This window comes from Macrobrachium rosenbergii, chromosome 51, assembly GCF_040412425.1.
Source record: "Macrobrachium rosenbergii isolate ZJJX-2024 chromosome 51, ASM4041242v1, whole genome shotgun sequence".
NCBI lineage: Eukaryota > Metazoa > Arthropoda > Malacostraca > Decapoda > Palaemonidae > Macrobrachium > Macrobrachium rosenbergii.
In genome coordinates, this window is record NC_089791.1 from 53,652,526 (window position 1) to 53,680,289 (window position 27,764).

The 27,764-nt window shown below is 36.1% G+C and overlaps 2 protein-coding genes across 7 annotated transcripts in view; one reads left to right on the plus strand and one right to left on the minus strand.

The window, feature by feature from the left end:
- Nucleotides 1-14,405, minus strand: part of LOC136833416 (Na(+)/citrate cotransporter-like) — a 59,682-nt gene extending 45,277 nt beyond the window's left edge. The window contains exon 1 of the mRNA XM_067095551.1: nt 14,148-14,405. The gene's annotated coding sequence lies outside the window, so the exon portion shown is untranslated. The remainder of the gene's footprint in view (nt 1-14,147) is intronic.
- LOC136833417 (uncharacterized) lies at nt 133-24,022 on the plus strand. Of its 6 annotated transcripts, none has more exons than XM_067095558.1 (8): nt 133-497; nt 3,178-3,430; nt 7,987-8,004; nt 8,202-8,279; nt 11,340-11,427; nt 13,539-13,617; nt 21,514-21,648; nt 23,081-24,022. In XM_067095558.1, the coding sequence occupies exons 2-8, from the start codon at nt 3,187-3,189 to the stop codon at nt 23,381-23,383; spliced, it is 945 nt and encodes a 314-aa protein (XP_066951659.1). In that variant the 5' UTR covers nt 133-497; nt 3,178-3,186; the 3' UTR covers nt 23,384-24,022. The 6 variants fall into 6 exon arrangements, with proteins under 6 accessions (XP_066951659.1, XP_066951657.1, XP_066951661.1 ...); XM_067095556.1 differs by lacking the exon at nt 13,539-13,617 and adding an exon at nt 18,152-18,230; XM_067095554.1 differs by lacking the exons at nt 21,514-21,648; nt 23,081-24,022 and adding exons at nt 19,641-19,772; nt 20,103-20,980 and having other exon boundaries at nt 194-497.
- The last annotated feature ends 3,742 nt before the right edge of the window (nt 24,023-27,764 follow it).

Genomic DNA, 27,764 nt, shown 5'->3' on the forward strand with positions numbered 1-27,764 from the left:
GAAGTTAAAAGTTTAAGTAGTTTAAGTTTCTCAGCGCGAGATCGAAGGCTTCGTAAGTTACGTGGATCGAAATTTCCCTGAGTTATGTGGATGTGAATTTACTTTGTTTACTTTAGAGAGCCGGTGGGATGGTCTATCGTTAAGTAGACGAGTGACCCGCTAGCCTAACCTCCTCCGAAACACTTCAGTGATCGCGAAGCCGTTCCGTTACCGCCTTCAGCGCCAACCAGCCAGCGAACGCCGCGGCTTGGCGATTGGACTTACGTACGTACAACTCCTCAGGAAGGAGGAACACGCACGCACGGACGTACTCTCATATGCTCGCAAATGAGAGAGCAGCAACCCGAGTTGTATTTTGACAACGGTGGCAGAACGTTGGTTCAGTCTGGGCTGATTTTGATGACGGTTTCTGCAGGTCGGCTTCAAAGAAGAAGAGTTTTGACACCGCCCAGACTCAACTGCATCTGGTCTGCTTTGCATCACATAGGCCTAATCGGGTAAGTGGCGTTTTCATGTAGGAGAATTTTTTCTTTTTTTACATTTTGGGAAAAAATGTCCTGTATTTTTGACGTGCATATTTCAATATCTTTCTCACAAACTCATGACAAAGCAGCTCAATAATAAAAAAAATAAAAAAATAGACTAGAAGTGTTTACAAATAATTAGAACAACAAAATTCATATTCTGATATTTCTGAGCAATCATTTTCCAAGTCATTGTCATCAATAAAATTACATAAAATAAACATTGTATGCATACAAAAATATATATATACACATATACGTATATACATATATATGTATATATAAGTATACATACAATGTATATTTTTATGTATTTTTACTGATAACGATGACTAGGAAAACGATTACTCAGAAATGTCATAATTATATATATATATATATATATATATATATATATATATATATATATATATATATATATATATATATCGTATATATCAATTACACTTTCGTTTCTTAGCCATTTACTGTGTTCTCTTGAATAACAAAACTAACAGAAATTATCCGCAAGAAAGTCATAATAATTACTATCCCGAGAACACACATGTGATTAACAAGTGGTCATCAGATGCGCAGCTATGGGCTTGCAAATGACACATTCCTGCCTCATGAAGTCCAAAGTCTTTGTGTCAATTTTAGAACGTCACTTTAAAGTACTACCACAGGATTTCTCAGAAGCGTTTCTTGTACAGAGATAGACATAGATTTCTAGGAATTCCAAAAGATAGATTTCAATAAAATCCTAGAGGTACAGATTTTCTAAAGGGCACAGAGATACAGATTTCAAGAAAATCCCAGAGACAGATTTTCTGAAGGGTACAGAGATACAGATTTCAAGAAAGTCTCAGAGATACAGAATTTCTGAAGAGTAAAGAGATACATATTTCAAGAAAATCCCAAGTACAAGATTTTCTGGGCAGATACAGAAATACAGTTCGAAAATCCTAGAGACAGATTTTCTGAAAGGTTCCTCAAAGTGATACAGATTTCAAGAAAGTCTCAGAGAGATACAAATTTCTGAAGAGTACAGAGATACAGATTTCAAGAAAATCCCAGAGGTACAGATTTTCTGAAGGGTACAGAGATACAGATTTCAAGAAAATCCCAGAGATAGATTTTCTGAAGGGTACAGTGATACAGATTTCAAGAAAGTCTCAGAGATACAAAATTTCTGAAGAGTACAGAGGTACAGGTTTCAAGAAAATCCCAGACAGATTTTGTGAAGGGTACAGAGATACAGATTTCAAGAAAAACCCAGAAACAGATTTTCTGAAGGGTACAGAGATACAGATTTCAAGAAAGTCACAGAGATACAGATTTCAATAAAGTCCAAGAGATACAGATTTTCTGAAGGGTACAGAGATACAGATTTCAAGAAAATCCCAGAGATAGATTTTCTGAAGGGCACAGAGATACAGATTTCAATGAAATCCAAGACACAGATTTTCTGAAGGGTACAGAGACAGATTTCAAGAAAATCCCAGATACAAATTTTCTGAAAGTTACGTAGGCACGAGATACTGATGCCTCTGTGACGGCCATTAGGACTTGGGATGATTAATATAATCTGGCGGGGGTGGCGGTGTGAGGATTAATACAATTTAATCATGTCATTAAGACCTCTAGCGAATTATGTTAATAAGTGATTAATAGATATTACTGAAAGATATATGAGTGCAGTAGCAATTATGAGAACAACCTCAAAATTCTCATAACCTAAATTATTTGGAGAATGTAACGGATTTCTCTTTGTTATTATTATTATTATTATTATTATTATTATTATTATTATTATTATTATTATTATTATTATTATTATTAATGAGTACTTTGGATTTCTCAAAGCTTCTTAACGAAATGAAAACAAAATGTTAAGAATTACTAAATATTATAATCACATCGTACGGAAGCTGTTCAGTTAATATATTCATTTATCTTTTTTTTTCAGTCACTGATCTTTTCATTCTGTATTTCCTGTTATATTCAGTAATTTCTTTCAAATGAACACCGTAATATTTTTTGGAAGCTTGAATTTCTAGGCAATGGCCCCTGTGGGGTCGCTTGTTCTATGTGATTAGGAGTTTATCTTCTGAATAATAATAATAATAATAATAATAATAATAATAATAATAATAATAACATTACTTCCATAATAATAATCTTCTATAGTAATAAAATCCGAGTGGATCTTTTTTGTTTGTCTGCCTCGGGTGGGAACAGGATAAGTAGGGGATCAGGAGGGTAGGGGAGACATGACACATCCACCCCCCACCTACAAACATGTTTGTCCGTCCCGAGTGGGGGCGGGGTAGGTAAGGAGACATGACACATCCACTCTCCTCCTGCAAACCTGTTTGTCCGCCCCGAGTAGGGACAGGGTAGGTAGGGGAGACATGACACATCCACTTTCCACCTGCAAACCTGTTTGTCCTCCCTGAGTGGAGGTGGGGTAGGTAGGGGAGACATGACATATCCACCCTCCACCTGCAAACCTGTTTGTCCGGCCCGGATGAGGGCGGGGTAGGTAGGGGGATCGGGAGGGTAGGGGAGACATGGGTTCCAGTGCAGCATAGCGCACGCCATCAAGCTAGTAATAATAATAATAATAATAATAATAATAATAATAATAATAATAATAAAACTTTAATTCCAGTCCAGCAAAATGCGTCTGTATCTGATTGTGGGTGTCCTGGCCATCGCATCTTCAGGCTGGTGTCAGAGTGAGGAGGAGGGCACCGAAGAACTCCCACAGGCAGAGCCCTACCGTCAGACGATGAGGCACTCCTTCAACAGGCTAGGAGGAGGAGGAGGGGGAGGTGGGGGTGGAGGAGGTTCAGGATCGAATCCTTCTGCATCCTACGATCTGAGCAAGACTTTCAATTCTATGATACGGAAGAACACGGCAGGTTCGTTGGTATGATGTTTCTCACTTGGGGTAATGAGTGATTTTGTGCTGTTTCTCATTCTTTGATGATGTTGGTGTGATGTTTCTCATTCTTTAATGATGCTGGTGTGAGGTTTCTCATTTCAGCTAATGTGTGATTGTGCTGTTTCTCATTCTTTAATGGTGTTGGTGTGATGTTTCTCATTCTTTATGATGTTGGTGTGATGTTTCTCATTCTTTACAATGTTGGTGTGATGTTTCTCATGCCTGAGTGATTGCGTGCTGTTTCTCATTCTTTATAACATAGTTTGTTTCTCATTTTGACTTGCGAGTGATTGTGCTGTTTCTCATTCTTTAATGTTGGTCAGATTTTCTCATTTTTAATGGTGTTGGTGTGATGTTTCTAGCTTCGGCTCGTGATTGCTTGTGCTGCTTCTCAGATTGCTTGTGCTGTTTCTCATCCTTTAATGAAGTTGATGTGATGTTTCTCATTTTGGCTCGTGGTTGCTGGTGCTGTTTCTCAGATTGCTTGTGCTGTTTCTCATTTTTTAATGATGTTGGTGTGATGTTTCTCATTTTTGATGGTGTTGGTGTGATGTTTCTCATTTTGGCTCATGGTTGCTGGTGCTGTTTCTCAGATTGCTTGTGCTGTTTCTCATTTTTTAATGATGTTGGTGTGATGTTTCTCATTTTTTATGGTGTTGGTGTGATGTTTCTCATTTCAGCTCATGGTTGCTGGTGCTGTTTCTCAGATTGCTTGTGCTGTTTTTCATTCTTTAATGACGTTGATGTGATATTTCTCATTTCGGATCGTGATTGCTTGTGCTGTTTCTCATTTTTTAATGATGCTGGTGAAATGTTTCTCATTTTTAATGGTGTTGGTGTGATGCTCCTAGTTTCGGCTCGTGATTGCTTGTGCTGCTTCTCAGACTGCATGTGCTGTTTCTCATCCTTTAATGACGTTGGTGTGATGTTTCTCATTTCGGCTCGTGGTTGCTGGTGCTGTTTCTCAGATTGCTTGTGCTGTTTCCCATTCTTCAATGACGTTGGTGTGGTGCTTCTCATTTCGGATTGTGATTGCTTGTGCTGTTTCTCATTCTTTAACGGCATTGGTGTGATGCTTCTCATTTCGGATCGTGATTGCTTGTACTGTTTCTCATTCTTTACTGATGTTGGTGTGATGCTTCTCATTTCGGATTGTGATTGCTTGTATGCTGTTTCTCATTCTTTACTGATGTTGGTGTGGTGCTTCTCATTTGGATCGTGATTGCTTGTACTGTTTCTCATTCTTTACTGATGTTGGTGTGATGCTTCTCATTTCGGATCGTGATTGCTTGTATCTGTTTCTCATTCTTTAATGATGTTGGTGTAAGTGCTTCTCATTTCGGATCGTGATTGCTTGTACTGTTTCTCATTCTTTACTGATGTTGGTGTGATGCTTCTCATTTCGGATCGTGATTGCTTGTACTGTTTCTCATTCTTTAATGATGTTGGTGTGGTGCTTCTCATTTCGGATCGTGATTGCTTGTACTGTTTCTCATTCTTTAATGATGTTGGTGTGGTGCTTCTCATTTCGGATCGTGATTGCTTGTACTGTTTCTCATTCTTTACTGATGTTGGTGTGATGCTTCTCATTTGGATCGTGATTGTTGTACTGTTTCTCATTCTTTAATGATGTTGGTGTTGCTTCTCATTTGGATCGTGATTGCTTGTACTGTTTCTCATTCTTTAATGATGTTGGTGTGATGCTTCTCATTTCGGATCGTGATTGCTTGTACTGTTTCTCATTCTTTAATGATGTTTGGTGTGGTTGCTTCTATTTCGGATCGTGATTGCTTGTACTGTTTCTCATTCTTTAATGATGTTGGTGTGGTGCTTCTCTCATTTTTGGATCGTGATTACTTGTACTGTTTCTCATTCTTTAATGATGTTGATGTGGTGCTTCTCATTTTGGATCGTGATTGCTTGTACTGTTTCTCATTCTTTACTGATGTTGGTGTGATGCTTCTCATTTCGGATCGTGATTGCTTGTACTGTTTCTCATTCTTTAATGATGTTGATGTGGTGCTTCTCATTTTTGGATCGTGATTGCTTGTACTGTTTCTCATTCTTTAATGATGTTGGTGTGGTGCTTCTCATTTCGGATCATGATTGCTTGTACTGTTTCTCATTCTTTACTGATGTTGGTGGTGCTTCTCATTTGGATCGTGATTGCTTTTTGTACTGTTTCTCATTCTTTAATGATGTTGGTGTGATGCTTCTCATTTCGGATCGTGATTGCTTGTATTGTTTCTCATTCTTTAATGATGTTGGTGTGTGCTTCTCATTTCGGATCGATTGCTTTGTATTGTTTCTCATTCTTTAATGATGTTGGTGTAATTGCTTCTCATTTCGGATCGTGATTGCTTGTACTGTTTCTCATTCTTTAATGATGTTGGTGTGATGCTTCTCATTTCGGATCGTGATTGCTTGTACTGTTTCTCATTCTTTACTGATGTTGGTGTGGTGCTTCTCATTTCGGATCGTGATTGCTTGTACTGTTTCTCATTCTTTAATGATGTTGGTGTGGTGCTTCTCATTTCGGATCGTGATTGCTTGTACTGTTTCTCATTCTTTAATGATGTTGGTGTGGTGCTTCTCATTTCGGATCGTGATTGCTTGTGCTGTTTCTCATTCTTTAATGATGTTGCTGTGATGCTTTTCATTTCGGCCCGTGATTGCTTGTGATGTTTATCATTTCAGCTCGTGATTGCTTGTGCTGTTTCTCATTCTTTAATGCTGTACACCACTATAGAATACAGTGCCTGTATATGAGATAGGGTAAAAACACAGCATAAATAGAGTAACACTTGAGTAAAAATTATACGAATATTTTAAAAATCAACAAAAAAATCCACACGTACATGGAGGACAGCTGAACTTGTCAAGAGAGTTAATTCAGTAATACAAGGGCGTTTGAAATTACTTCACAGCCTCTCTTAAACTCGTAAGCAACAACGTCCGTTGTTTCGCAGTTAAAGGAATAAAGGACCTTTAGGCTTAGGTTAATATGACATAGTTATTAAACAGATTTGTTCTGATGAAAAATTCCATTAGCGTTACTTAGTGCTTATCTTATCTTGGATATAAAGTAATGGAGACTAACAGGAGAGAGAGAGAGAGAGAGAGCTACTCCCCCCCCGCCCTTTATTGCTTCCCAGAGCATATGCGCTAGTGACGTCTTTCACATACTGGTGGCCACCCACCCAAGTATTAACTAATATCAACTATCATTAACTAGTAAATATCACTGCCTAACATTCATAGGTAGTCACCCATGTTCAAGAGGTTTATTATTATTATTATTATTATTATTATTATTATTATTATTATTCAGAAGATGAATCCTATTAATATGGAACAAGGCCACCGCAGGGGCCAGTGACTTGAAATTCAAGCTGCCAAAGAATATTATGATGTTCATTAGAAAGAAATAACAAGGTAATAGGCAATAATGAAAGAAGAAACCAGTTATTAGAAAAGAAAAATAGATAAATTCATAAATTAATGCATAAACAGATAAAAATATAAATAAATTATTAGAACACTGGGCGAACTGTTTTAGAGTAGTAATGCATTGCATCCTCGCTTTAACTTTTGAGATTCCAATTGCACAACATCCTCAAGGAGATATAATTTTGTATGGCCACTGTAAACAACACTGCTTCGTTCCGTGAGTTCCGGGTTCCGCGATGTTCAGGTAACTGGTTCGAAGTTCCGAATCCCCCTCCCCTTACTAGTTGGAAACTCCGAATCCCCACACCTACTGAATGACACAAACTCACGCTCCTTCTTCGTGCATCTGAACGGAATTTGCAGTCTCATAGCATCCATCCATCACGAAGAAACGTTCTCAGAGGCGCACCTTGGAACAGACACCTGCGCCTGCGCAAATATCTCCTACCTCAGGTGTTTGAACAAGAGTCACGCTTACGAACGTTCAGGCATGTTTAAAATGATTGCATTAGGCGTGATCATTCGCACTTCGCTCCTGATTACGACAAATGCTTCGTAAGGCCTCATGTATTTATAAGTGATAAAATCAATGCAACCTGTTTTAGGTCATTTGTGCTTCCTTTACTAGAATACTGTTCTCCTGTGTGGATGTCCGCTTCTGCCAGAGATTTATCTCTTTTAGATAGAGTGGTTCGTGGTGGTAGGTAGGTTTCTGAAAATGCGTTCGAAATAAAGTCAGATCTTTCTTTTCTCGTGAGGATTTCCTGACCATTTTTAATTGTACGGTGTGACTGATGATATGAAGGTGCAAGTACTGACGAAAGACTCTGAAACTTTGTAAAACGAGTACTTATCATCTTCATAACTTAGCTATGCATTAAAAATCTACTAACCTTTCTTGTTCTTGCATGTAAAGTAACCGATGATTTTAAATTACATTGTGGTGAAGGGTGGTAGGGAAAAGATGCAGTTACTGGTGAAAGATTTTTGGAAGTGTTTGAGAAAGAAGCAATTAATATCTTCATGAAATAGACATATATTAAAATACAAGAATCAACGAATATTCCCTTTTTTTATTTGCAGATACGCAGCGTGATACAGGTAAATGACATGATCGCTTTCTTCATGGGTATGGGTAGCCTGGTATATGCGTTTAGACTTAAGAAAGGTACATGTATGTGTGTGTGCGTGTGACCTGTTTCTGGGTAGACTAGTATATCCGCTTAGACTTAATGAAGAAAGGTATGTGTGGGTATGTCTGTGACCTATTCTGACCTGTGACCTCATTGTTCACCCAGATAACCGTATGGGAGGTGACCTCGGCAACGGCAGACTAGACATGGGATATTCCGACGATACCGTGTCACGTGACGACTGTAAGTACTCCTACGTGTGACGTCATTAGTAAACTGGGGATGTTGGGACCTTGGGAACAAATGACTATAAACTATAGTAACTCAACGTTTCAGTAACCTAAACTCAACAGATAAGGCAAATGGGTTTGCCCCACTGCAAAACTACCATTTTCTTTCCTTATTTCAACAACTAACTGTATATATATATATATATATATATATATATATATATATATATATATATATATATATATACATATATACACATTATATATATATACATGTATATGTTACAGTAAATATGTGAAATCAGAGATTTCATGAAATCCCTAGGGAATTTGTGAAATGGCTAATTCGCTTAAGAACATTTGATCCTAGAGGGCTAGTACCAAACACAGCGAAGCAGTGATTCATGTACACTGTTTCTCTGTGTTTAGTACAAGCCCCTGGGGGGCCAAATGTGTTTTGCCATGGTTAGTACTAGCCCCTTGGGATCAAATGCGCTTAGGGATATTTGATCCCCCAGGGGTTAGTACTAAACACAGCGAAATACAATTGACCCCCCAGAGGCTAGTACTAAGCACAGCGAAAGTGTAGATGAATCAGTTTTGCCATGTTTAGCACTAGCCCTTAGGGATCAATTGTTCCTAAGCGAGTTGTTCATTTCATAAATTTCCTAGGGATTTCAAGTGAAATCTGATTTCATGTTTACATGGCTAACACACACACACACACACACACACACACACATATATATATATATATATATATATATATATATATATATATATATATATATATATACTATACTAAATTATATACACACACATATATATACATTAATCCATATATATAATTATATATACACATATACTCTTACTAGATTAGTTGTATACCACTTCTAGAAGATTATAACCTTATTATTTTACAACACCATCCGATAATGCAAACATTCACTAGCTTTAATGCCTTCTACAAAGGCATATATTTTTATGCACCTTACTCCAAAAGCAGACTCATTTTGGCATTGCTATTTTTCCTGGCACTTTACTATCTTTACTTACAAAAGTACATTCTTACTATTATCACTAAACACTTTTATTATGGCACAAGCTTTATTTTTAAGATCTTTACTCTTCTTACTTTCTTTGAATCATCAAAGAATTGTTACGCCGACCATGAAAAATTCAGAAAGACGAAGACGGGGACAAATTATGACAGTTATTTTATACATTAAGACTGTTTTATAGCCACAAGTTCTCCCATTCCCCCTGGGGAGAGCTTCTCCCATTCCTCCCGGGGAGAGCTAAGAGTTACCCCTAACGGCTTTATTAAAGTTCCCCCGTTAGAAGAACGACCACGCGTGCGTGAAGAATTGCTGGAGACCATGGGAGAACTGGTCGTATTATCTCTCTGTCACCTATCTACCTCTCGTCATTAGGATCATTAATCAGGAGACGCCTATAGGAGGCTACAGAGGCGAGCTTAAGTCGTCGCGTGTCACATTCCAGCTAGCTCAGAGATGTGGAAGGCGTCGTACTGTAAGGCTTACGATCTCGAAATGTCTGCGCTGAAGAGACCAGACCAGGATTGAGCAGCTGTATAAGTCTAAAACTTCTGCTAGGCCTAAATACTACAGATAAGTCTAAAGGCTACAGATAAGTCAAAGACTACAGCAAGTCACTGTGAAACGCCCAAGTGCGAAAATAATCAAGTTTAAAGTTTACCAGCAAGAGAAGTTGGAGAATATATATATATATATATCTTCGTGTGGCGAGCATACTCGAGAACAGCCAAGTACAACTCTGTGATGCAATAGGTCTAAGACTACAGTTAGGTCTAAAGATTACAGATAAGTCTAAGACTACTACAGCGAGTCACTGTGAAACGCCTAAGTTCGAAAATAATCCAGCACAAAGTTTAACAGCAACAGAAACAGGAGAGTTTATTTTCGTGATACAAGCATACTACTCGGAACAGCCAACCATAACTTTGTGAAATAACTCGATAACTGGAGAATTATTTTGGGGAGTGCATTTCACAGTTACTGTATATATATATTTACCGCTCATAAAGTGACGAAAATTCTTCATGATTATGAATCTGAGCACGGCTCTTTTTGAGCGTTTAAGGGGAAACAGCTCCACTCTAGATGTGGATAAATCGGATGTCGTCAGTAAGTAATTGTTAAAACGAAAACAAATTAATTTTTATGCACATTCTCAAATATACAAGTGCACATACACGTCCACACACACACACACACACCAAAGAAAGAAAACTTTAAAAGAACGAAATTATATCTATCTAGCTATCTATCTCTAAATCTATCTTTCTATCTATCTGTAGCTCAGGAATTACTAGTGGGTGAATAAATTTTATGAAAGTTTAAAACTACAATTGTTTCAAAAGTTAAATGTCACTCAGTAGACAGATTTCGTCTTCATAATCTAAAAGCCGTCTCGAGCAGTAATTAAGAATTTCTCAGTTACAACTGCAGAGGTAGACTGATTTGGGACAAGATAATTTTCCTATGTATTTAGAGAAATGTTTTAGCTTTTGTATATATATATATATATATATATATATATATATATATATATATATATATATATGTATGTATGTATGTGTGTTTATATAAATGTATATACAGTATATAATATATATTATATATAGATAGGTATATATATACATACTGTATATACATATATATGTATATACATACATACACAACACACACACACCTATATATATGTGTATGTATATGTATATATATATATATATGTATATATATATATATATATATATATATATATATATATATATATATATATATATATATATATATATATATAGTCAGATGCACAAAAACAGAAGTTATCAAACGGATTTAACAAATTCTATGAAGCATTACGTACAAACAAATATCTGAACCCTCCCTTAATTTTGTCCTTCAAAAGGTACACATATTAACGTGAGCAGATTTTCCGTCAACGTTTAAATCTAAGAACACACAGCTCCCCTTCTCTCTCTCTCAATTATTATCATAATTCTATTTTTTTTATTATTATTTTTCGATAGACTATGAGCCTTATGCCAGCGAAAGTGGATACGGCGGAGGGGGAGGAGGCGGCGGTTACGGAGGTTACGGAAGTGAGAGTGGTTACGGGTAAGTCCTGATTGTGACGTCATCATGCGCGCATGCGTACATCATATACAGTTACGTTTATATATATATATTACGTGTTATATATATATATATATATATATATATATATATATATATATATATATATATATATAAATATATATATATATTTATATAATACACGCATATGTATATACGACATTGTGATATAGAAAAATGCTTATGTACGTAGGCTGTGTATGAATGTATATATGTATTAAAATGTTTTTTCCTTAACAAGCATTGTTGGAAACACGGCAATTTGACAAATTTATTTCTATTTTACGTAATGTTATATTTTAACTTTTGCATAAAACTATTATAAAAGTTTTTTTTACCATGAAACTAGTATAAAGGATTTTTACCATTGCAATACTACTCTAACCGCTGTGGTTTTCATCAATGAATGTATATACTATTTGTGAATATTAATGCACATAATTTGCAACTATTAATATAAGTATTAGTATTAGGTAATTTCTTTCCTTAAAGAAATACATTACCAATTTCAAATATTCATGTGGAATGATGGGTACCTAATTAAGAAATATTTGGTTTAACTTATTTATAACCTATATTTCATTTGTAGGCCTATGTGGTGTGGTTCACGGATTCTCAACCTTTTTCTTGCAGCAAGAGAGAGAGACTAATAGACGCATAAGAAAGTCATCCCAATGTAGAAATCATATTCAGTGGATTACCATTTGCTAATACTTCACGAAAAAAAATAATAACCGATTGTATGGCTGTAGAGGTTAATGGTAACTTTGTGGGTTGTGAAAGGTTGAGAATTCCTGCTTGTAAATAGAAATCTAACAAACAAGCTGGTTATACCTGTATAGGCCTAAACAAGAATGATTAATGTACATAGACATTCCGAGGTTATTCTGAGTATATCTTGAAGTTCCCGTCTGCTATTAATATTAATTATGCTTTTATATTTTTGCATATGAATTTAAAGTGTTTCAGGACTGAGATATATATATATATTATATATATATATATATATATATATATATATATATATTTATATTTATATATATATATATATTTATATTTATATATATATATATATATATATATATATATACACATATATTATATATGTAGATATACATATATAGCATATATATAATATATATACACATATTATGTATATAGATATACATATATGCATATATATATTATATATATAAATATATATTACTAGATTATTACTCTGTGTGATCTTAATACGATTAAATAAAATTAACACAACGAACCTAATTGCATATATGGTAATTATATGGGTTCTTTAGCCCCATCTAGACCCATCACAACTCGTACTAGCCTCAAAAACTGTCGCCATTTTCTAAATATTGCTTTATAAATATCTCTGAAAGTGGAAGGCAACACTTATAAAGGTGTTAGGAAGTCTGAAAGTAGAAAGCAACTTTAAAACAAGTGTTAGGAAGCCTGTTTATTTTTCAATTTCTAAATGGCGTGAAAACTTGTATTTATTTTCATACTGCCAGTTAGTGAACAAACTTTAGCTCCGTATGAGCCGGTATTTGTAAAGAGAGCTTTTATCATCATAGAATTACATGACCTTATCATAACGACGATCGTACACAATTAAGACCCTACGCCGGCTGATAGAATTACATAAGTGAACCACGGTCATTCTGAAGAAAAGCTCCGCGTGGCGATATTGTCTATTAATGAAATTTTTCGAGTGAACGACGTAGAAAAGGGTGTAAATGATGCCGTACAGGTGAGATAACCTGAGAAATATAGAGAGATACACATAGATAATGAGAAATTGACAGACTTTTCTTTATCTTTTTACGTTAATCGCCGAGGAACTCGTACAAAACATGGCGTACGCTCCGCGGGACGCCATATTTAGTACCATGCCCTCGTGGATAAATGTAAAAATATAAACAAAAGAAGGTGGATTTCTCAAATTATCTCACCTGTACTTTATATACAACCTTTCCTATACCATTCAGTCAAAAAATCTCATTTATAAACAATATCTCCGCGCGGTCTTCCTTAGAATGACTACCATTAATGGTTACTAAGTCTATGCGTATGCTTTCTCTCTTTCTCAGGCTCTCTTGCGCGTCGGGTTACGTGAACGCCTCAGCCGTAGCTCTTCTGGCCTTCCTCTTCCTTCTCAACATCGTTCAGGTGAGCCATATCTCTCTCTCTCTCTCTCTCCCTGTGTCGGCATTACGATTTCTTATATGTTGCTTTAGGCCGTGTCATCCTCCTCCCCCTCCCTCCCTCTCTCTCTGAGTTATGGTCACTATCGGATAACTCTATTTCATTTGAGGGTACTTGCGTTGCAAGGTCAAAGATCAGACATATTCTTTTTACATACTATTTTTTTTCTTAATTTTTTAAACATAAAATTTAAATTTTATTAACTATTTTAATCATCAAGATGTTAGGAGTTTCTAAACTGTAAGGCATTTTTTTTTATGCCAGTAATTCGTTTCGGATATTCAAATCAGCGCTGATCATTAACCAGTATAATCGTGCACTACAAGCCGCCCCCCCCCTCTTTTCACACGGGCGCGCCACACTCACAAACATATACACATTAATAGGATTATGTTGCATTAAGTGTTCTGTAATAACTATGCAGGAAAATAACAAAAGTTATGAATACTAATAACAGAGTAGCCTGATGACGTAAACTTATTCAGCACACTCACCAACCAATGCAGTTAGCCTACAGCTGAAGGTTGTGGTACACACGTAGTAGTAATTCGTTACTCATCACCATCACAATTAACGTCACCTCCATCACCATCATCACCAATCATGGCCACATCATGCACATTATCAGTGTCATAACACATTACAAATTGTATTCTCCTTCATATTGACCAGCATGGTAGGTAGGGGCTAAGGTTGGCCTAGCTTTTTGCTTAAGTGCCCGGGAACGGCTTCATTACTATTCTCACTGCCACGAGACATTGTCGTAAACGATATTATAAGAGTGGGCGCCACATTATCACCAGAAAACCGCTGTACAGAGCCCCATAGACGTTACGATTGCCGGATCCGTTCGTCTGAACCGGAAGTAAACCTCACTGTCTATGGTGTTCTCCTCCGACCAAAAGTGGACGGTGTCCGTCGACCTCTCCGACCAGCTTGCAACCTGCCGTTGCCAGGTTCGTGGCCTCCGTTTTAGTTCAGGTGGCCGGAAGCCTCCACGTCCATGGCGTGATCTCAAGATTTACTTCAGTTGCAACTAGACGCTGAAAGGGTAACATGGCAGCTATGTCAGTAGATGAGTTCTTGGTGGAGTGTATTAAACGTCGTAGGAAAGCGAAATGAGGCTCATGAGAAATTAGTTTGAAAATTACAGAAGTATGCAATATATATATATATATATATATATATATATATATATATATATATATATATATATATATATATATATATATATATATATGATTGGATAGGGGAGAAATGATATGATCTTGCGCTTATTTATTTAATGAATTGAAACTTTACCCTGGTGACTGGTTTAATCACCCGAGAATGGACGAGCAGACCGACATCGAATTATTACATAATTATGGTCTTCCCTCTTCTAGAAATAAACACACTTGTACGAGACAACCAGCATCACTGTACGAGAGGTTGCTGGCCACACTTCGCTTCGGCGCCACTATTCGTTCCTTGGGGGCATATAATCCCAGAGACATGTAAAGCAATTATTCAAGTTACATGCAACACGAGTTTACAAAGGTAAAAAGTAACTATGTTGCATACACAGCATCCTGCAGTCTAGTGGTATATAGTCTAGAATACGGTAGGACTATGATCCGTTAAAGCAGAATAGGCCCTTAAACCTTCGTTTCTGTAGCCAAGTAAGAGTTAAATTTTCAACTTTTTGTACACAGAACTTTTAATTTATACAAAGAAAATTGAAATATTATCATAAACTTTTATTTTATGTACGGAAAATAACGATGTAATTTAAACAATAGTACTAATGCATACATACAGTACACACACACTGTATGCGTATGTATGTATACAAACGTACGACGCACACACATATGTATGTATACATACACATACATGTGTACGTATGCATACATATATACACATATGTGTATGTATTAGTACTATTGTTTAAATTACATTGCTTTTTTCCGTACATAAAATAAAAGTTTTTTATGATAATATTTCAATTTTCCTTGTATAAATGAAAAGTTTTGTGTACACAAAAGTTGAAAATTTAACTCTTACTTGGCTACAGAAACGTAGGTTTAAGGGCCTATTCTGCTTTAACGGATCAAGACCTACTGTATACTAGACTATATACCACTAGAATATATAGGATACTGTGTATGCAAAATAGCTACTTTTTACCTTGGTAAACTCGTGTTGCATGCAACTTGAATAATTGCTTTACATGTCTCTTGGATTATATGCCCCAAGGAACGAATAGTGGCGCCGAAGAGAAGTGTGGCCAGCAACCTCTTGTACAGTGATATTATTGTCTGTCTCGGACAAGTGTGTTTTTTTTATTTCTAGAAGTGTGGAGACTATAATTCCAATCTCGGGCAATTAAACCAGTCACCAGGGTAAATTTTCAATTCATTAATAAACAATCGTGAGATAATATCATTTCTCTTCTTCAACCGCAGTTTAATCCAGGTTCTCCCTTTTCGCTGCGGTTTTCCAAATTCTGCTGCAAGAGCGCAGTCTATAGCGTCATCACTGAGCGGAGCTGACATGTCAAGTCTACTCTTCAGTCTACCAGGTTTCGGCAAACTGAAGTGAATCCGAACGTCTAAGGGCACTGCGGATACCGGAGCTTCTAGAACGGAACCTGATCCGCCGGTCGTACCATCTATGGGGAGCTTAAAATACGAATAACACGAGTTATCTTAACGAACTGATAATGGCCGGTACACAGCAAAGCGTAGTGAGGAAACTGTTACTCCCAATAATTCAAGACTTACCAACTGGGCAGCCAATCAGAAAGCGCCTAGATTCCGTTCTCGGTTTTCATTGGTGGAAATCACAGCACTCAACCCTTCACGTGCGGTTAGTGAACAATGTTTTGGTGTACGAAAACACTTTAAGGATTAAAATAACACTCTTTTTCATGGGACTTTCAGCCATTTTTCCATTTCCCTGATGGTTTCTCGTGCAATCCAGGGATATTAAAAGAAGGATTTAAATATGATTATATGTCGTAAAGCATTTTTGGCGGGAATATTCAGATATCACCTTAGTAAGTGCGTACCCTCAATGAACTTTTATCTAATTATAGAATTTCTGGCATATACTGTACTGTTATCAATACTGCTGAATTTTATCCACTTATAAATCTTAGTTTATATTATACAGGATTTAAGTTAGAATGGTAGCTATATGACATACAAGTAAATTTTCAGGACTGAACAATATCATATATATTTTTGTATGATAAATTTCTTCATGTTGAATAAGTTATTCTTTCTAATATTTTATTTAGAATTTAAAAAATTGTTCCATAATTCACCTTCAAGCGTTTCCCTAAAAAAATAATCTTAGAAAAATCAAGGTAAAAGCTTTAATATATATATATATATATATATATATATATATATATATATATATATATATATATATATATATATAATATAATTTAAAAAATGGTTTTAACTAGTTATTAGATATATATCAAATTTTTGAAGTTATAAAATTCTCTAAAATTAAAGTAAAATGCCGAGGAATGTTGTATAAAAAAATCTCGATGACTGATTTGTTTTCACATTTTGTCAATATTCAGTTAACTGATCTGATAACACAATCTGGCATTACAGCAGACATGGTCATTGATGACTGGAATACACAATATACCAGTCCCATTTGGAACAAGAATTACTAATAAACCATATATTGACGAAGATAAAAAAAAAAAAAATCTTGATGGAAGCAAAACAAAATCTATTTAAAATTAAATGTGTCTCTAAGAACTATTTTTCTAAATCCTACACTTTACACAGGCTTCTTAACATTATCTGTTTAATTTCCTCTTTTTACTTTGTGGATGACTTTTCACGACTTTCCTTCTTTGAAGAGCACTAGACGGCGCGACTGGTAATCGAAATTTCTAAATTAAAAAATACATGTGTATATAAATATATCTATATGAATATATATATGTTTGTGTGTGTGTTATATGTATATAGACATATATGTTATATTTATATATATATGTATATATAAATATATGTATATATTTATATATATGTATATAAACATATAATGTATATATATACACATTCATATACTTATATATGTATATATATATATATATATATATATATATATATATATATATATATATATATATATATATATTTATTTATTTACTCGTCACATTTCATTGCGATTAATTTTAGTAAGAAAACAGAACATTAACACTGAAAACAAAAGACCGGAGCTCCTGTATAATCGCGCTTTACTCTTCAGAACTTACAAAATAAACGGAAACCTATCAATAATAATAAAAAAAAGAATTTAAAATCTATAAATAATTTATATAAAAAGATTTAAAATCAAACCTGATTTTTTCCTCGGTGAATATCACTAAATAGCAAAGTCATTTTAGCAGACGGGACGAACGAAATTCTCAAGAATAACCTTGGAATTTTAAAGAGCGTCTGAGTTGGCAGGTATTCTATTTTGACGCTAATTTCCACAGCTATTCTCTGACTAAGTACGTGGACTGCAACTCGGCCATTGCTATTCTCAGCCTAATCCTCTTCCTAGACATTTTGAGGGTAGGTGACTCTTGTCCTCTTAAGAAATTCTGTAGAATAAATTCCTCGAGGTAAGTCAGACGTGAATTTTTTTTATTTTTATGCTCTATGGAATATGCTTCAGTCAAATTCTTCAAAAGTATTCTGCAAAACACGTTTAAGGTATGTGAAGCTTCTTTTAAATTATTATTATTATTTATTGAGAGGATGAATCCTATTCATATGGAACAAACCCACCACAGGGGCCATTAACGTAATATTCAAGCTTCTAAAGTATATTATGGTGTTCATTTCAAGGAAGTTACAGAAGGTAAATAGGAAATGCAGAGAATTATCTTTGATTTCCAATTTCGAGAATCATTTCTTACTTCAGATTCCAAGAATCATCTTTGATTTCAAATTCAAAGAACCTTCTTTGATTCCAAAATCCAAGGATCATCTTAAATTCCAAATTCCAAGAATCTTCTTTGATTTCAAATCCCAAGAATCATCTTAAATTCCAAGAATCATCTTTGATTTCCGATTTCAAGAGTCATCTTTGATTTCAAATGTCAAGAATCATCTTTGATTTCAAATTCCAAGATTCATCTTTGATTTCAAATTCCAAAATTCATCCTGATTCCAAATTCCAAGAATCATCTTTGATCTCAAATTCCAAGAATCACCTTTAATTTCAAATTCCAAGAACCATCTTTGATTTCAAATTCCAAGAATTCTCTTAGACTCCAAGTTCCAAGAATCATCTTTGATCTCAGATTCCAAGAGTCATCTTTGATTTCAAATTCCAAGAACCTTCTTTGATTTCAAGGTAAGTCATTTATGCTTCGTGTTTGTGCGATCTCACCTCAGTGAGTGAGTTTAATACTGCGTTATACAGAAAACCAAATATACTGTTGCAAAGTCTGGTAGTCAGATGCAGAAAGGACCCAGAAACTTTGCTCATGGGACGCCACTTCTAGAAAAAAATCTTTTTGGGACTGAGATTTTTCGACAAAGAACAATCTAATTTTATCGACATTATATATAAAATTTTTTGCGATTGAAGTTGAGCGCATAACCGGACCTATTTACAAATCATTGAAGAGTCTTACTGCTTATTACTACAAGGACCGTATGGCGAAATTCGTCATTTTTGAAAAAAATTCGATTTTCGTTGTCAAATATGGCGCTTAAATGCGAAATGGAACAATAGAACAAGTTGCTGTGCCCTTCTCTTTCTCTCTCTATAACACATTTGTCTTGAAAAATTACCCACGAAAGTAAAAAGAAAACATGTCTGTTGTGTGCCAAACTGTATCACCAGAAATACAGGAATGTAAATCAGATAATCTGCCATCAAAATACCTTGATTTTGGAGGCCACTTGAAGTTGAAACTAATGGTGTGTGCACCTGGGTATCTATGACATAACCGAAACATTGTAAACGTGCAGGACATTGTGCAGCAAATCCAAACAAAAAAGAAGCGTGATGCGGACGAAGACAACGGCATCTTCGCCTTCATTCACAATGGAGGGCTAAGCACTCTGAAGGCTGGCTTACCTGAAGTCGTCTTGCCCCTTATGGTGAGTCTCGAGACGAGAAATTTCCTAAATTCCTACTTTTGTTGTTTGATAGCAGATTGCCCTGTCATTGACCTAAAATGAGCATAGTCTCTGAGCATACGGATTGGTTGCTAGCGAATTATCCTGCCATTGATGAGATCTGAGTGTAGTCTTTGAGTATAAGGACAAGAACAGAATTCTGGAAAGTGTCTAATTCGTTTCTTTGTGGTAAATCTTAAAGTATATTGTCCTGGCGTTGATCAGATCTGCACGTAGTCTCTGAGCATAGTGGCAAGACCAGAATTCTGGAAAGTGTCTTAATTCATTATTTTATAATGAATCTAACAACAGGTTGATCTGATGGAGGCCGAAGAGGCGCCACACTGCCTCCAGCGCCCTCTGTGCGAGGCCAACCTGAAACTGGCGTCGAACTACGGCATCGTGGGCAAGGTCATCGCCTCTCTCCTGTCCAATGTGGTCAGCAAGGCCTTCTCTGGCGATGACACCCACAAGTTCCACCTGGCCCTGCAGGCCGCTTCTGTTGGACGGTCCGGAGGGAACTGTTCCTCTCTGTTCCGTTCTTGTGGTGGGCTGTCTTACCTTCAGGATATTCGAGAAGAAGCACAGACTCACCCAACACAAGGAAATGGCGACAGCTTTAGACAATCTCAACTTCGGAAGGGCCCAGAACGATTGGATAGCAATCACGTCCGCTGATGTAATGATTCTCATATTTTTGTGTTGCTGAAGAAGGCTTCCGTTAGAATGGGCATTTATTTACTCTTGTGATAAGACTTCCCTTGTTGATTTTCAGAAGAAGAAGATGGAAATCACTCATAATGACAGCATTTTATTTCATGAAAAGAAAAATCGTGTTACTATTTTCTTTTTTGTTTTTGTATGAATGATACTGGTGTACAGTAATGCACGTGTGACATTAAAAGTACTATACAGTATATTTTTTCAGTATGTAATTACCCAGCATCAGTGTCAACCACACTTCAAGTACTCTTCCCAAACACTTCATACTCACAATATGAAAATGAAAAAGCTATGAAGGATTTAGACATTTATTTTTATATTTTATCTATTTATTAACTTGCTACCCAATGCAGACCATATATTTATTATTTTTTATCATAATGTTTTGATATATTTCTTACGATGCTCTTTCGTGATATATACATTATGACTAAAGTCTTTCTTTAGGAAAAAAAACACACACAATCACGAATTATGAATTTGGAAAAAGTAAAAAAAAAATTAGACTATTATTCACAATATTTTACAAAAGCATCTGACTAATGTGCACCCACTATACATATATATATATATATATATATATATATATATATATATATATATATATATATATATATATATATATATATATATATATATATATATATATATACCATTATAACCAGATATTCAGGAGTTAAGACTTAAAACGTAATTTATTAGTACAAATTCAAAGGAATGTGAAGACCATTTTCTCATGGTACGGTGGAACAAAATACCATTTTACCGGTTGCTGATAAAGGTATGGACAATATATTTATTTATTTTACTTTAAGTAAAACATTCGGTATTAGCCTTTCCAATGTTAAATAAGAATATTTTTTATATTTTGAATAAATATGACTGAACTGAACCTTCTGGTCTATATGTTGATATGAATACGAGAAACCTGAATTAATATTTTCTGTTTCTCCCCTCCCCCTTTTTTTTTTCTCATTCTCCCGCTGGGATACTCATGCAGGACATCGTGGAAGACCTGACGCAGTCCAACACGGGGAGGAAGAAACGGGAATCCTCCTCCATAGAACAGTTCATCCTGGACGGGGGAGTTGAGGCTCTGGTAGAAGGAATCCCAGATGTCGTCGTTCCTCTTTTGGTAAGAAGAAGAGGAAGTTTTCTACTGAGTCTCTCCTCTTCTCTGCACCTCACACGAATAGTGTAGTGTGCCTGCAAATGTGTTTGTCCTGCTCAGAAGGGAGAGAGAGACTTGTTTACAGTACCTCTGTGGTTGATTTCGGTTCATGAGCAGCCGAAGAATAGAATATAGAATTTAGGCCAAAGGCCAAGCGCTGGAACCCATGAGATTATTCAGCGATGAAACGGAAACTGACACTAAAAGGGTTTGAAAGGTGTAACAGGAGGAAAATCTCGCAGTTGCACTATGAATCAACTGTTAAGAGAGGGTGGGAAATAAGATGGAAGAATGAGAATATAAACGAAGGTACAGTTAAAAGAATGAAAAGGGTTGCAGCTAGGGGCCGAAGGGACGCTGCAAAGAACCTTAAGTAATGCCTATAGTGCACAGCATGAGGTGCACTGATGGCACTACCTCCCCTAGGGGATGGCCAGCTAAATTGTCTTCTTTCTCGCTCTGTCTGACTCTCTCATCAGGTAACGCGAACATATTCTCTCGCTGTCTTTCTCTCTCTCTCTCTCTCTCTAACAGACACACACACACACAATCACAGGCTCTCTCTCTGACACACACACACACACACAGGTGCTCTCTCTTTCTCTGATACACACAAACAGGCTGTCTCTCTCTTTCGTGAACATTCGTCATGAATTGTTTATGACCTCTTGCCTTGCAAGTTAGTAACCCTTAAACCATTTCAGCCCCAAAAGTACGGCCTCAAGGGCGCTGGAAACAATGAGCACCTCAAGTACTTTAGGCCTATATCTATGCATACCATTGTTTGTCTGTTCTTATTCTTCATAAAGTCTATGTGTCAGTTGTTTATCTGTTCTTAATTTCCTTCAATTTTCCTCATCTAGACTACATTCTGCTTTATGGAAGCTAGGTTTGCAAGTTAGTAATCTTCAACGATGCTGTCAACAACGAGCACCTCAGGTAGTTTAAGCCTATGTTTCTGTATACCATTGTTTATCCGTTCTTAATTTCCTTTAATTTTTCCTCATATAGACATTCTACATTATGGAAGCTTGCTTTACAAGTTAGTAACACTCAACGGTGCTGCCAACAACGAGCACCTGAGGTACTTTAGGCCTATATCTCTGTTTACTGTTTTTTATCTGTTCTGAATTCCCTTTACTCTTTTCTCATGTAGACATTCTGGGTTATGGAAGCTTTCTTTGCAAATCAGTAACCGTTTAACCGTTTCAAACCGACAGTACGACCTTAACGAAGCTGCCAACGACGAGCACCTCAGGTGCTTTAGGCGTATGTCCCTGTTCACCGTTGTTTATCTCTGTTCTGAAAACCTTCACTAATGTCTAATTTAGACAATCTGATCTATGGAAGCTCGCTTTGCAAATTAATGACCCTTAAACCATTTCAATCCCAACAGTACAACCTCAACGACGCCGTCAACAACGAGGACCTCCTCGAGAGCGAAGACCCCGTTAGCGGCAGCTGCGTGGCCGAGAGCCTCTGTCAGGCCAACTGGCACCTGAATGCCCGTTATGGCGGGATGGGGCGCGTCGTTGGGGCGCTTCTCTCTAACGTTGTGGCCAAGGCTTTCGTCGGGGAAGACCCTTCGCTTTTCCAAAGAGCGCTGGAGGCATCGAAGTGGGGTCGGAGAGGGGCGTCTTGCCAGGCTGTTTATCTCTGCGGGAGGAATGACGAGAACTCGACCAGTGGACGATACTGACTTTGGTGTTGACGGAAAGGTAGTCTATCTTAACGATGAGGCAATTATATATCACAAAGAACTTATGAAAATATAAATTATTTACTGTAATTCTCGGTGTAATTTCAATAACTGTACTACGTGCTATAGCACCTACAAGCAATTACTTTATCATCACATAAAGTAATGCGAGTATGCCACTTTTCATTTCATCACTGTGTAGCATACATGTTAGGATGATACAAGGTGATGAAATGAAAAGTCGGCTACTCTCATTACGTACTCAAGGTAGTGATAAAGTAATTGCTTCTAGGTGTTATTACATGTAGCACAATTATTAAAAGTACACCAAGAATTGCATTAAGTAATTTGTATTTCATCATTGCATTATTATTTTCTAGGCTACAGTTCCTTAGAAGTCTTTTGTACTCCCAAAACTTGCAGTGACTTACTACAGTCATCTATTCTCATTATCAAGGGCATTATAGGAGACAATGAATCATGTAATTCAGTGGTTACTGAATTTTTTATTGTATTGTTACATTATAAATTAATTATTTCTTTTAATTACCCTTCACTTCTTATATCATTATCAACGGCACTCACTGTTAGTATATTAAGCTGAACAAGAGTATAATAAAATTGCAAAACCAACAAAAAGTTATTCTAAATTTCCTTGCATTCAACTCCGTCCTAGACCGATACTTCAGAATTATTTTCTTTAATATGGAGACAAGAATTGGAATATAAAATTTAGGCCAGCGGCCAAGCGCTGGGACCTATGGGACATCCAATGCTGAAAGTAATGTCGAAATAATTGTAAGGAAATGGTGGAAAGTAAGATGGAAGAAAGAGAATATGAACGGAGGTACAGTCAAAGGAACGGAAGGGGTTGCAGCTCGGGGCCTAAGGGACACTGCCAAGAACCTTAAGCAATACCTGCAGTGCACCGCGTGAGGTGCACTGATTGGTCTAACCTCCTACGGGGAGAAGGACTTATGGTACTGCCCAGTTTGTCATCGTGGCCCCCAAACAGAACAACAATCTGATGGCCAGCAAACTGTAGCGTCTCTTAAGTAACACCAAATACCACATGAGAAAGAAACAGTTACACCAAATGCCACATGAGGAAAAGAAACATAAGTAACGCGTACAGAGAAAGAAACGTAGTACCAAGTATCAGATGAATAAATAAATAAACAAATACGTATATGTAAATAAAGAAATTATAAATAAATAAATAAACACACGAAAGGAAAGGATTCCTGAAGTGAACGCCATGGAAGGCAACAGTACATACGCCTAGGCACTGCCCTGATTTTTTAATAGCGGCTATTTAGTCACCAACAGGCGTTAGACCACTGGATGTGGTACAATAGGTCTAATGATTATCGGCGTATCTCCCATATACCTTGATAAATGAACTGAGAGAGAGAGAGAGTAATGAAATCAAATCAGTCCTTAAGTTCAATCCGCAGTGGTTGTCGGACGATAGACCTAATGGCCACCATTAAATAACTTTGAGAGAGGAGAGAGAGTAATGAAATAAAATAAATAAGGAAATCCATTCCCCAGAAAAGTGCTTCAAACGATCTTCCATAATTTGGGTTCATTTCTAAAAACTCCCGTAACGCACCTGGCTTCCTTTTTTTTTTTTTCGTAATCGTCCAGTTACACCAAATATCGTAACTTTTAACCCAGCAATCCGAACCGGCCAACCGTTAAACGGTGAACAAAATGAAAATTTACAATGGGATAGAATTCTGAAGAAAAGAATTACTTTTTTTTTCTTTTTTGCTGAGTCACGATCTATCGGGACCAGGTGGTCAAATCGCATTTACTAAGCTGCCGTTATTTGCGCGTTTCTTTACTCGTCGAACATCTGGCAACGTTGACATTGCCATCAACGCCTTTGAAGTTCCCTGATTAATTCTATTTGCTTTTCGCACATCTGGCACTATTCAAACTTATAAGATTTTGAAGTTCTCGAATTAGCGAATTTGTTATTTAACTGACAGGTACAGTACATTATTTGAAAATATCTTAACTATGTTATTTCCTCACCGCACAGTGGCAGGTCATACACTTGAATTTGCCCCCAAAGATTTCAGATCATCACCGTGCATCTGTCATCTCACGCTATTGTATACGTAACTGAAAAGTTCTTGAATTTGTTCTCTGACAACTGTTAGACTACCCTGCTCACTTTTGATATGCAAATGCCGCCGCTACCATTACCTCGGGGAGGAAAATCTTTTATTCTGTTCGTTCCTGAATATTTTTATTTTTATTTATTAAGCCTTCCGAAATGATAAGAGACCGCTTGGTTACGGAAATTATGGCCCCCCAGGCCTCAGGTTTCTGACGGGTTTTGTTGAAGTCTCCACGGAACATTCAAATTTGAAAGATTAATGATTATATTATGATACTAATTCTAGCCTGGTATTATTATTATTATTATTATTATTATTATTATTATTATTATTATTATTATTATTATTATTATTATTATTACCACTTAGCAGGAGTAGTACCTCGTAAATAACAAGAGTTTCTGTACGAATTTGAGAATATGAACTTTGCTATACATTATAACTATTATAACTATTTTAATTCTCCCATTTTCCGACGTTGTCAAATTTTCTGTAAGATTATTTTTATTATATTTATTATATTATTATCAACTTGCTAAAGCTATTGTTTAATAAAGAATTCTTATTTGTTAAATAAACGTAAAAGTTAAAAACCCTAAAAAGACATCACGGCCCACATATCGGTTTGTACTTTATCCCCCGACGGTCCAGCATTCCTGACCATTACTAGGTCAACTTGTCAGGGGTTGTCCTGCGGCGTGTAGAGCTGTTATGACTACGGGCGGGGATAAAAAAAAAATTTCTTTGCTCCTGCGTAACGGCATTTGTTTCGGGAGATTTTGTCAACAAAGAAAGCTTACCGTTAAGATGCTCAACTTTTTTTTTTGCAGTTTTTTTGTTCAAATTTGTTTTGTCATTGTTGTGAATGGTTGCTGTTTCTAACATAAAAAAGGATGGTGACTCGTTGGTTTAGTTAAACCACTTTGTGATAATAATATACAATAATAATAATAGTGAATTTTCAAAACTTGATTTTCGGCCTATACTGATGCACCGTCTACAAATCTAGAACTATAATATGTCAACGGCGCACTGTCGATTTAGAACAAACCTCTACAAAAATGGTGACTCAGTGGTTCAGTTAAACCACTTTATGATGATAATAGTGAGATTTGAAAAACTGATTTTTGGGCCTATAAGGATGCACCGTCTACAAACCTAGGCCTATATTTCATCGGCACTCTGTCGAAAATGTTTTAGTACTACATTTATAATTTAGAGCAAACTTCTAAAAAATGGTGACTTACTGGTATAGTTAAATCAACTAATGGTAATAATATTTAATTTTAAAAATTCATAATTTAGGCATATATTGATGTACTGTCTACAAGCCTAGGCCTACGTTGCATCGGCACAGTCGCTATATATTTTACTAATATTTATAATTTAGAACAAACTCCTAAAGAACTTTACCCAAGTCAGTTATTCGAGGTTTAAACAAAAATACGAAATCTAAAATAATAAGACAATAATACCATTGTCAACACAAAGATGAGATTGAAAAAATATTTGCAATATATTTTAGTCTCTTGAAGGTATATTTACAATTGATAATTTTAGTACAAAAATACAACAATTTAATGGAAGAAATAATTGAATATTTATATAGAGACTACTACATCTATCCTTTTTGCCAAAGTGGCTGGTGACCTAAGCACACCTTCAGACTCTACTCACCTGGAACAGGTAAGTAGCCTTCGGCCCCAGTCAGGTAACTGTTCCGAGATTCATCCAGCCCAAAGGACGAAGGTGCTCAACAAGGTCTAGAGCCCTTGGTGCTCATATTAGCTTACGACCTACTCGTAGTGAAGACTTCTCGAAGTGCCAAGTGCTGAAGGAGGAATATCTGTTGTTTTGGATTGTTCTTTGTGCAGCAATTTGACTCCGCTAAACAATATGGGAGACGGTGAGTGATGTCATTTTTCTTATATATATATATATATATATATATACATATACACACACACTTGGAATATTGTCTTGTACATTCATAGTCTACTAGGTCTGGGTTATGCTGTCATTATGTATTGGTGCTTAATTTGAGTATTCTCCGCTTTCGCAGTTTTGGTCATTTTAAGCAATCCTAAAGTTATGATAGATTTTATCCTAAAAATCACTATAGGCCTAATGGTTGGCTATGCTATTCGAGATTACTTAAATTGCTCTTTTGCCTTCATTGTCGATATCTAATCTTAATAATATATATATATATATATATATATATATATATATATATATATATATATATA

Excerpts from the sequence above, each read along its gene's own strand:
- LOC136833417 (XM_067095554.1), top strand. The coding sequence starts at position 3,187 with ATGCGTCTGTATCTGATTGTGGGTGTCCTGGCCATCGCATCTTCAGGC. Across the intron at positions 11,428-13,538 it reads GGAAGTGAGAGTGGTTACGG|GCTCTCTTGCGCGTCGGGTT; the intron begins GTAAGTCCTGAT and ends TCTCTTTCTCAG. Across the intron at positions 19,773-20,102 it reads AAGTCGTCTTGCCCCTTATG|GTTGATCTGATGGAGGCCGA; the intron begins GTGAGTCTCGAG and ends ATCTAACAACAG.